The 10,259-nt window shown below is 41.3% G+C and overlaps 2 protein-coding genes across 2 annotated transcripts; one reads left to right on the top strand and one right to left on the bottom strand.

Moving 5' to 3' along the window:
- Positions 1 to 3,941: 3,941 nt before the first annotated feature.
- Positions 3,942 to 4,895, top strand: LOC124171852 (putative nuclease HARBI1). Its single transcript, XM_046551248.1, has 2 exons — positions 3,942 to 4,083; positions 4,164 to 4,895. Exons 1-2 carry the CDS (start codon positions 3,988 to 3,990, stop codon positions 4,893 to 4,895), a joined length of 828 nt encoding a protein of 275 aa, XP_046407204.1. The 5' UTR covers positions 3,942 to 3,987.
- LOC124153965 lies at positions 4,781 to 6,685 on the bottom strand. Its single transcript, XM_046527403.1, has 3 exons — positions 5,971 to 6,685; positions 5,783 to 5,881; positions 4,781 to 5,358 (listed from the first exon to the last, which is right to left on the bottom strand). The coding sequence occupies exons 1-3, from the start codon at positions 6,067 to 6,069 to the stop codon at positions 4,951 to 4,953; spliced, it is 606 nt and encodes a 201-aa protein (XP_046383359.1). The 5' UTR covers positions 6,070 to 6,685; the 3' UTR covers positions 4,781 to 4,950.
- Between the last annotated feature and the right edge of the window lie 3,574 nt (positions 6,686 to 10,259).

Raw genomic sequence — 10,259 nt, forward strand, 5'->3', positions numbered from 1 at the left:
GAGGAGAGATATTTATGTACCTCTCGGACCCCACCTAGTTCTGTGACCACCCAGGTCCCCCCCAGGACTGCACCTACCCCACTTGTCCCTATCCTGTATCCGCCACTGCTAGTGATAACTCCCCTACAGATACTATTAACCTAGAAACGAATCATAAAATACAATGAAGACACCAACTCGTGAAAACTAGGTGACAAATTTCAAGTATTCCTACATTGAACTTAAGACAGAAAGAAATACACGTGGAGGATTTTTTTGGTCGAACCTCATCTTACTTTTCGATAAAATTTTCTTTCGATGATTTGCGACTTTGAATTTGTGTAAACGACACGATTCAAAATTTAATTTTATAAGAACAATAGAGATCAGCTAAACATTATCCATAACAATATGTTTTTATTTTTTTCACAGACGAGTCGCATAGATTACGGCAACGCATGGGAAGGTAAAGAAAGAACACATCATTCCCACACCCATTGCCGTCAACATAACATTTCATCAATGGAGGAAAGCAACTAGCACCACCGCAGAACTGGATATCTGGGAGGAATGGTAGCTGGCGAAACTCAGACACAAAGCGAAGAGAGGAGAATGGCAGCAGATGTCGCTGCCGATGTCCATGAGTACGAAGCAATGACACGCGACTTGAAAATTCTCAATGCGAAGAGGAAATCCTTGATAAGAGCATATAATGAAGGGCTGGAGAGACTGTCGAAGCTGAATGTACAACCCCAGTTTGTAAGAATACAACATCGCAGAGAGCTGGACGACGTCACGCACAAGATAAATGTAATAAAATTACAACTATCTCAAATGGATAAATATTATGAAATTGATATCCAAAACATTATCCACTCTCGTCAACCTGTGAGGCAACATTATTAGTGTCACTTTTCTTATGTCACAATAGGAGAATATTATTCCTTTACTCTTTGTAAAATCAAAAATATTCGCTGTCACGCATCCTGTTAATATAATATTATATATAATGCCATATGGCATGAAAAATTGTGTGAGTGAAGTAGGATATTTATGATGAACTCCACTATCTCAAGTAATATTAATCGAACATGCTTATTTTTCAACAAAAAAATTGTTGTTAATATGAATTTTTCTGCATGGATGTGATTCGTTATACACCCATGTCTCGTATAGCCCAAGGGATGCGGTCCTTGGGGTCCTTGCGCCATACGAATTTGCGTTATACGAGAGCGTTTTAACATTGGGAAGATAGGGATGCGTTCCTGGTAGCATAGGTCTTGGGTATTGAATTTCCTCTAATACATCTATATTCCCATAAAAAGCCTTAGAAAAAAGTATTTATATAAATGTTTATAGTTTAAAACATCTTTATAGGTAGTATGCACGCATTCAAAGACTTTTATTCACGTTAAAAAAAATTCTTACGTGCTTTTGAAATTCCCTCCTGTCGTGCGTGTGGGCTAACATCTGCCGGCAGTTGACGATTTTTCAAACTTGTCTAAAAATAACTATTGTGTCACCCAGGCCCTTTTGTCGCTCATCGAAATGACAGGAAAATGCTACTTTGAATGCCATTTCATAGCTAGCGGAGTGAATGAATTTTAATTTGAAGTCCTCCGAGTCATAAGGAGCCATGTGAAACAGTCTTTGAATGCCTTGAAACCTGACCCAGGTTTTCCTTCCCTGAAAATCAATGAACGAGATTGCATTCTTTTCCAAAACAATATCGTCTCGTCAACACTTAAAACTGGTTGAGGGGGAAAGGAGCCACTTTCAATCACAGCTTGGAGTTCATCAGAAAATGTTGCGGTGACTGCGCTATCAACACTTGCAGATTCACCTGATATCGCTGCACTGAAAATACCTGCTTGCCGTTTAAATTCTGGAACCAACCGGAGCTTTCACTAAATGTCTCAGAGCGATTACCACTCTTGTCTATTTGTACTGATTCACTATGAACGTTTACTATGTCTAGACCGCTTGGTTGAAGTTGGTGCGGCTGAGCTTCGTCTTTATTCAGAATAAGGCATCGTGCGTTTAAACGTCTGCGCAATATCGCTTTGACGCTCTCCATTTTCAAATCAATTGACCTCTTTCAATTCCTCTTCTAGGTTTATAGTTTTTATTGATAAATTCTTGATTTTTCTATACGCATTCCTATTTTTTGCCATATTCTCTTGGTTTTTACTCTGTATGGCTCTATCTATATCACCTTCCACTGCTGAACTGTATTCCTGAGACGCAGAAGGGCTACGACTGCGGGGAGGGAACGAAGCCATTGTGTTTGAGACTCTATAGCGGACCCTTTTATGTGTTGATGCTATTCATGCACAATTCGCCCACCGCTCCATTTCTCACCCGTGAATACCGATGACCTTGAAGGCTTTAGCGTAGACCCTCTACCTGGAAGTCAAGCGCCCGATAACCTAAGACGGCAAAAATGCGTCTCAAACCGTACTGCTGAAAAAAAATCATTTCCACTAGCACGCTTAATTAATAATCTAAATTATTTATTATCATTCTGCTAAGGAGACGAGATAAATTACTTCGGTGGGGCTATCTGGACTCAATGACGAGTAATACTTTTGGCCATTCAATGGATTTCGATTAACATATAAACAAAATAGAAGATTTGAGGCAAGCAATAATTTTAATATGCGTAAAATGTTAGAAATTTCGTGTGTACTTAGCGCAAATTCACGTTTTATCACGGGAGCGTTTAAGATTTTTGATTAGGCTACACTGCGTTGCAATGTTTCCCCGAGGAACGAATTTGCGCTACATCGAAATTGCTCTATACGAGACATGGGTTTACATACCATGATGCATGTCACCAAAGGCATTGTCACAAATATCACCATGTCATGCTAAATACCATATTTTATTTCATTGGATGTCAGTGGCGGCTGGTGGTAATTTATCTAGGGTGTGCATTAGAGCAGATACAGGATGATTTAATTATATTATGTTAATACTAATCCATGAGCATCATTCTTCGTCCTAATAGAATACATAGCAAGCAAAACATATCACTGGTATATTCTACCCTTAAAATTGCACGAACAGAAATAATATTAGCATGAATGAAAATAATTATTCTAAATACACCTTCACAAGTGAAGGTAAGTGAAATTCATTCTCCTTTCCTTAAGGCCTGTTTACACGGTACATTAACTCGTACGAGTTAATGTACGAATGCATGTCCCGTTTCATGTACGAAAACATGTACATTTGCGTGAACGGAATTCATGAATGGGCGGTTACACGGTGATTGCCTACGCACAAGTTTTCACACAATTTTAGGTGACGCAATGTGCGATAGCTTTTGTTTATAATCAAAACGCGCTTATTTCAAAAGTTCAAACCACAAGCAGACAATCAAAGAGCAATTATTTATGTCATATTCAATTACCTTTTTCTCCTTTATAAGTGTACGGTAGTTCCATCTGGCGATAACCGGTGAAATCATCACTGCAACCTTCGTATTCAGCTTGTACAGTTGTTGACGAGTTTACAAAAGTGCCTATAATTTTTATAATGGATTTTGACGACGAGAGGACTGCGGCCGCAGCCGCAATAATATTGATATCAATGATGGTAGTGGTAGGAACAATGAAGAATGTGCGGAGGAGGAGGAGATCAGTTTGGACTCGGCCGTGGATCCAAAGAAGAGAAGGTGGCCGCGGTTTATTGCATATGTTCCATCGGGAGTTAGCAGTCGAGGATGCGAACGCCTTCCGCAATTTTATGCGAATGTCTGAAGAGCAATTTCACGAAATCTTACGCCTCATCAGAAATGACATAGAAAAGCAGGACACGACAATGCGGGAGTCTATATCTGCAGAAAAAAGGTATCAATCGGACATGGTCATTATTTGTTTATGAAAGTGTTATCTCGTTGTATTTTATTTTAAGGTAGACTTTATTTAATAGAATATTCTCCTTTCTTATAAGTTATCGTTAACGTTACGGTTTTTAGCCACGGGAGAAACCTACCGCTCGTTGATGTATGCAACCAGAATTCATCATAGCACCATTAGCAAAATCATTCCTGAGGTGTGCAAGAGTATCTATCGCAACTTGAAAGGAAAATATCTCCAGGTATTTAATAAGGAAGACGAATTATGAAGAACGTTTGATGATTATAATTGAAGGCGAAGGTTGGTTCATTCCTGTTTTAGGTTCCTCGGAAATGTCAGGAGTGGGAAAATATTGCTGAGAAGTTCAGCAGCCTGTGGAACTTCCCCATGTGTCTGGGTGCCATGGATGGGAAGCATATAGCTTTTAGCCCACCGGCCAGTGCTGGCTCCCACTTTTTTAATTATAAGGGTAGCCACTCGATTGTACTATTGGCAGTCGCTGATGCTCAATGCAAATTTATTTATGTTGACGTCGGAGTCAATGGAAGGGTGAGTGATGGCGGAGTATTCCGCGAGAGTACTTTGTGCAAAGCTATAGCCTGCAACACCCTGAACTTTCCACCAAATAGAAGGCTACCCCATGGGCAAGCAGAGGTGCCGTACGTTTTTGTTGCCGATGAGGCCTTTCCACTAACTCCTCGCATTTTGAAGCCGTATCCGAGCAGGGACTTGGATGAGGAGAAGAGAAATTTCAATTACAGGCTTTCAAGGGCTAGGAGAGTCGTAGAAAATTCGTTTGGGATATTGAGCAACCGCTTCAGAGTTTTTCTGACTACTATCAACCTGAGCCCGGAGATGGTGGAAAGTGTAGTTTTGGCAGCAGTAGGGCTGCACAATTTTCTTTGTGAAAAGAATGGTGCTGCATACACTGGGAATGCTGAAGGTGACTGCCCTTTACTAGTGCTACCACAACAAACTGGGAACAGACCTACCCAATCTGCTTTGGACATTAGAAATAAATATAAAAGTTATTTTAGCTCAAATACAATTTAACTATAAGGTGAAACTTTGAGAAAATAAATTAAACAAATTATCTCATTTAATACCTTCACTCTTTATTGTCAGTGAATACTTGCAAAATTTCAATCATTATTTTGTTCTTCTTGCCTTTATCGGTGACCCCCCTCAGCTTACAGGCAACAAGTTCCCCAAAACTAGTATCGCCATCCTTTGGCTGGAACTTTGTAGAGAGGGAACCTATTGCCTCTGCAGCCGACTTGAGGAACACATTAGCGTCATCAGGTGTGGATGCCTTCCTCTTCCTACCCTCGCCTGATGACACTGGGGTGGAATGGCTCACACTCCCCCGTGCCTCTGCCATTGCCATTGGTGGAGCACTTGCCGGACGGGCATCATCATCCACAAACACAATGTCCATCACAGCAGATGGATCTCCCAATTCCCCAATTTCCCCTTCTTCCACCACCGGAATCTCCTCTTCAACAGCAGCATATTCCTATGGAATGCAAGGGAATTTATTACTGTCTCTTGGTGTAAAATAACAAAAGAGAAATCGAAATGCCATTTTCCCCTATGATGGACAGGAAAATGACAAATTGACTTCCTTCACAGCTGACCTCAGTTTAAATACAGCTTCTGAGTCAAAAACCTATAGCTATTATGATTTTGGGGAACAAAATACATTCAATAATACCAGCTATTTCAGCCAAAATCAAGACCTTTCACTTTTGTTGCACATGTATAGTAAAAATGTATTTATTTATAAATATATCTCTTAATCTCTCCACCTACTAAAATTTAAATATTCATTTTTTGCACTAATTGATCTGCAAATGAACTCATCGAATGCTTAGGTTATGGGTCAGTGATGAGGTTGCATGCAGGGTAAAGGGAAACGTAAATAGTTGGCATAAACCTACCTCAACATCTTCATCCAAGGTTGATGTGCTCCCCCTTGGTGAAGTGTACTCATCCAAGAACCCCATCTCTCCGTAATAGTACAGAGATGGTACATAAACCTGAAATTATCAAATAATTTTCAATTTAACAACCAATTCACTAGCTACAGAATAACGATGGGCAGTAGTTTTAATTTTTATGAACTTACGGAATCCGTCCCGGCGCCGCTCCTTTTGGACGTCGTCACCTTCCTTCTCTCTGCCATGTAATTGGTCCTAATAGAGTACCATTTTCTCTTTATATCCATGGCAGTCGTCCCCGGTATACCCAAAAACGAAAAAGAAATCCGCAAAAGGCTGGTATGATTATTTATGGTTTTAGCAATCAAAACTTAGCACAATTGACAGGAATTACACAATCTAACGTAGCTGGTATCACGTGAACCACCTAGCAAGAATATGTAAGGAAAGTATATTTAATGACATTAACATGAAATTACTACCTTTCGAATCTCATCTGCTGCGCTATCTCCGTCAAGCCAGACATCCTCTTCCCCTTGTTCTTGTACAGAGAGTTCCTCGGATCGAACAAATAAGGCCTCTCGCTCACCAAATAAATTAATGACTGCACTTGTCCTTTGGTCCAAGCCATTACTGACCGCAAAGTAAAATCCGCGAAGAGTAATCCAAATCGCGCAAAAGTCGTAAACGGGAGAGTGAGAGAGCCAAAAACAATGCAAGGGTCAAACTGGAGAGAGAGAAGTCCGTATAGAGCAGAGGTCAGGATAAATTAGCTGTCGAAAGATCACCGTAAACACCACTTCACAAGCCAAAACACATCGAACAACGCAAGCTGAAAGTGACGTTCCCACTGTCTACCACCAGGTGTCTCTGAAACGAGCGCAACTTGTGCGAATGCATGAACCAAATTAGAACAGGGTCTATTTTCTGTTCACGCATTCATACATTTGTACATTTTGGAGTGGTTACACGGTGCATTTTGGTGTTCATTCTCGCGTTCATACATTTAGACATTAACCCGTACGAGTTAATGTACCGTGTAAACAGGCCTTTACACCCTATGAGGAAGTAGTGTAGAAAACGGCCATACTGATGACTCTGTAGACGGACTAGGACCTTGGGGCGCAGGTAGTGTAGGTGGCGGCTACACCACTACACTACCTGCGAGTCACTCACCAAAAATATGCGCGTGCGCACTCGCATCGTTTTGAGTCTGCTCCCATCACCCATTTGAACTGTTCATACCCCCCGCTTACTTCGTCCCGCAGGAGCACTAGGGTGTTGCTTATTTTTTATTTTTTCTCGGATTTTTGATTTCTACCTCTTAAAATATGCTATGGGGTGCAGAATGGATATCCTAAAAATTTCAGCTAAATTGTTTAACATTTAGAGGTCGCTCAAAGAGCATAAATGCAATAACATTAAATTTTCTCAATTTTTTGAAGTAACACCATTTTTAGGGGTAACGTACGATTTTATGGCCCTTCAGGGCCTAAATTTGCTCCATTTTTACGTCCGCTCAACAGTTTTCCAGGAATACAATACTCTACCGCGAGCTACAGCCGCGCGTCACACCCCTGAGGGCGAGCTGGTCGCTCGCGGGCCGCATTCACCGTCAACTGATCACGGCATTACGCCCCCCTCGCGCCTTTTCCTGCTAGTTTATGTTGGCCATCTCTATTTTTAACGATGAATTCTGAACCAAAAATACAATTATTTAAGAATATGAGCTATTTATTAGTCATGCTACCATGAAGGTAACACGCAACTTCCTAAATGGAATTAGCGAGTATTGAAATTGTTTAGAATAAATACTTAAATTTATAAAAAATACACACATTCTTGAGTACTGAGTTATTATTGTCATTAGCCGCCTCTAACAAAATGACCATAATGATGATATGATGATGCTTTTTGAGATATTCAACATTATCTTCCATCCTCTCTACTGCTCAACGTACGTAATTGCCATCGCTCATTTCCTCTATAGTCTGTATACCGTTGGGTGGTGCAAGTTACCTCAGTCGGTCAGCGAGTCGTGAGCACCAAGGGGGGAGAAATGGACCAGCCATAAAAACTCAGGTGGGCCCCTGCGCCACCCTGCGGTATACAGACTATAGAGACTCCTGTCTTCAAATTTTCAAAGACAAGAGAGCTAAGGAGCAGAGGTGGGCTTGGAGCAAACAGCAAGACTTACACGGGTGAAGGAGAAGGTCCAAAGTGTAGAAAGGAGAGTGATAGGGAGGTGGTACGAAAAAGGTAGGTGAGAGAGCGAAATAGAAAGTAGGTTTGAACATGTATCAAATACACTGCCATTCTGGTGACCAGCAAGAAGGAGGAATGTGTCCTATTCTGTCTCAACCTTGGTTGCTGTACCATCAGAAAGGAAACTCATTTTTCTAAAGGCCTGTTTAAACTGTACATTAACTAGTAAAAGTCAATGTCTAAACGTATGAATGTGTGAATGAACGCAAAAATGCACAGTGTGACCACACAACTTCTGCGAATGCATGTACATAAAATTGAACTATGTTCTAATTTGGTTCATGCATTTGTACATGTTCCGTTCTGGTCCACAAAAATCAATCATACAAATAAATATTGACTTTTGTGTGTAATATATCCTGTAAACAGGCCTTAAGGAGGGATATTGGGCACACATTTTGTTGGAATACTTTTTCCTCCATAGAATGTATACATATAGACAGCATATATAGATACAGAGGAGTAGAATTATACAACATATTTCCTAAAATATTATGAGGCATATCATTCAAGGTTGGCATTTACTTATTTTCAAGTTCGTCAAATACCAAATGAGATGAGCACCGATTCCACGTTCCTAGGGTGCGTTCCGAATCATGCATCATCCGCATCAACGCATGACCTTGATGCAGCCATTCCGAAATTGCATCAAGGCATTGATGCGCTTATGCTGATGCGTGATTCCGAACGGCTTGATGCGATATGAGCGGGAAGTATTCTGCCGGTCAAAATAACCGCAAGAGCCTTAAAGGAAGTTGAGGCGTTAAGGAATCGATGAAGATACAGATTTCAGTATTAAGGGCAACTTCGATTGGTGAAAATATTTAGAGAGAATTAATAAAATATGTCTCGTGGCTGAGCTTAAAGCCACTGAGTGCGTCCACCAGGTTGCGGATGGTGGGTCGACCCATAGATATAGAGGTTAGCTGCGAGATAAGCAGTCGTGGGCAAAAAGCGGCGGTATTCTAAGGGGGTATAGGGCTACCCTTGGGTAAGGTAGGCCACTTAAAAGATACCAAAACCTGTGAAGATACCGTGACTTGGCGACTGGGGGCCGCCAATAATTATGCCTCTCATCACCCGGGGGAGAGGGCAGCAGCTCTTCTTCACATGTGCGAAGGTGGAGACCATACTGGTCGGTACAGCGACACACATTCCACTACGGGCGTGGTAACATTTACTTTAACGGCTGTAGTACTGCGATGTGGAAGGCAAGGGGAAACCACCACATTATCATCCCGAGGAGTCACAGCTACTCCACTCAATTTATATAATGACATGATGGAATTCTCTCGGGTAAAATATTCCGGAGGTAAACTAGTCCCCCATTCGGATCTCCGGGCGGGGACTACTCGAGAGGGTACATCGGTCAAACGAGATAGAATGTTACGGATAGGAACATGGAACATCAGATCACTTCGTACCTGCAGTAAGCTAGAGAACTTGAAGGTGGAGATGCGAAGAATGAACCTTGATGTATTAGTCATCAGCGAAATGAAGTGGCCCCAGGAAGGAGACTTTTGGAGTGGAAGCTACAGAATGATACACACGGGATCGCGAAATGGTAATGCTGGAGTAGGCATAATGCTTAGAAAGAGTGCCGGGATGCGTGTTAAAAGCTACCTGCAGTTTAATGAAAGGATAGTAATGGTGAAGATAGATACTAAACCCGTAGCTACTGTAGTGGTACAGGTTTACATGCCTACGTCAGATTATGAAGACGAAGAAGTAGAAGATGTCTACCAAGATATGGCGGAAGTTATCAAGCAGGTAAGAGGGGAAGAAAATCTTATTATGTTAGGGGACTGGAACGCTGTCGTCGGCGAAGGTCAAGACGGAATAATAACTGGGAAATATGGGTTGGGTAACCGAAATGAAAGAGGAGAAAGGCTACTTGAATTCTGCACGGAGCACAGGCTAGTGGTTGCCAACACTTTATTCAAAAATCCCCTGCGAAGAAGATACACGTGGAAGATGCCAGGAGACCGTAGAAGATTCCAAATCGACTACATTCTAGTGAAACAAAGATTCAGGAACCAGGTGAAGGACTGCAAAAGCTATCCAGGGGCAGATATCGATATTGACCATAACCTAGTTATGATGAAATGCCACCTTAAATTTAAAAAGTTGAAGAAAGCCGTGAAAAACATATGGCAGGTTGAAAAATTGAGGGAGGTTCAGCATCAACTGGCTTTTAAAGAGGCTGTAGAAA

The sequence above is a fragment of the Ischnura elegans genome, chromosome 1, assembly GCF_921293095.1.
Source record: "Ischnura elegans chromosome 1, ioIscEleg1.1, whole genome shotgun sequence".
Lineage (NCBI taxonomy): Eukaryota > Metazoa > Arthropoda > Insecta > Odonata > Coenagrionidae > Ischnura > Ischnura elegans.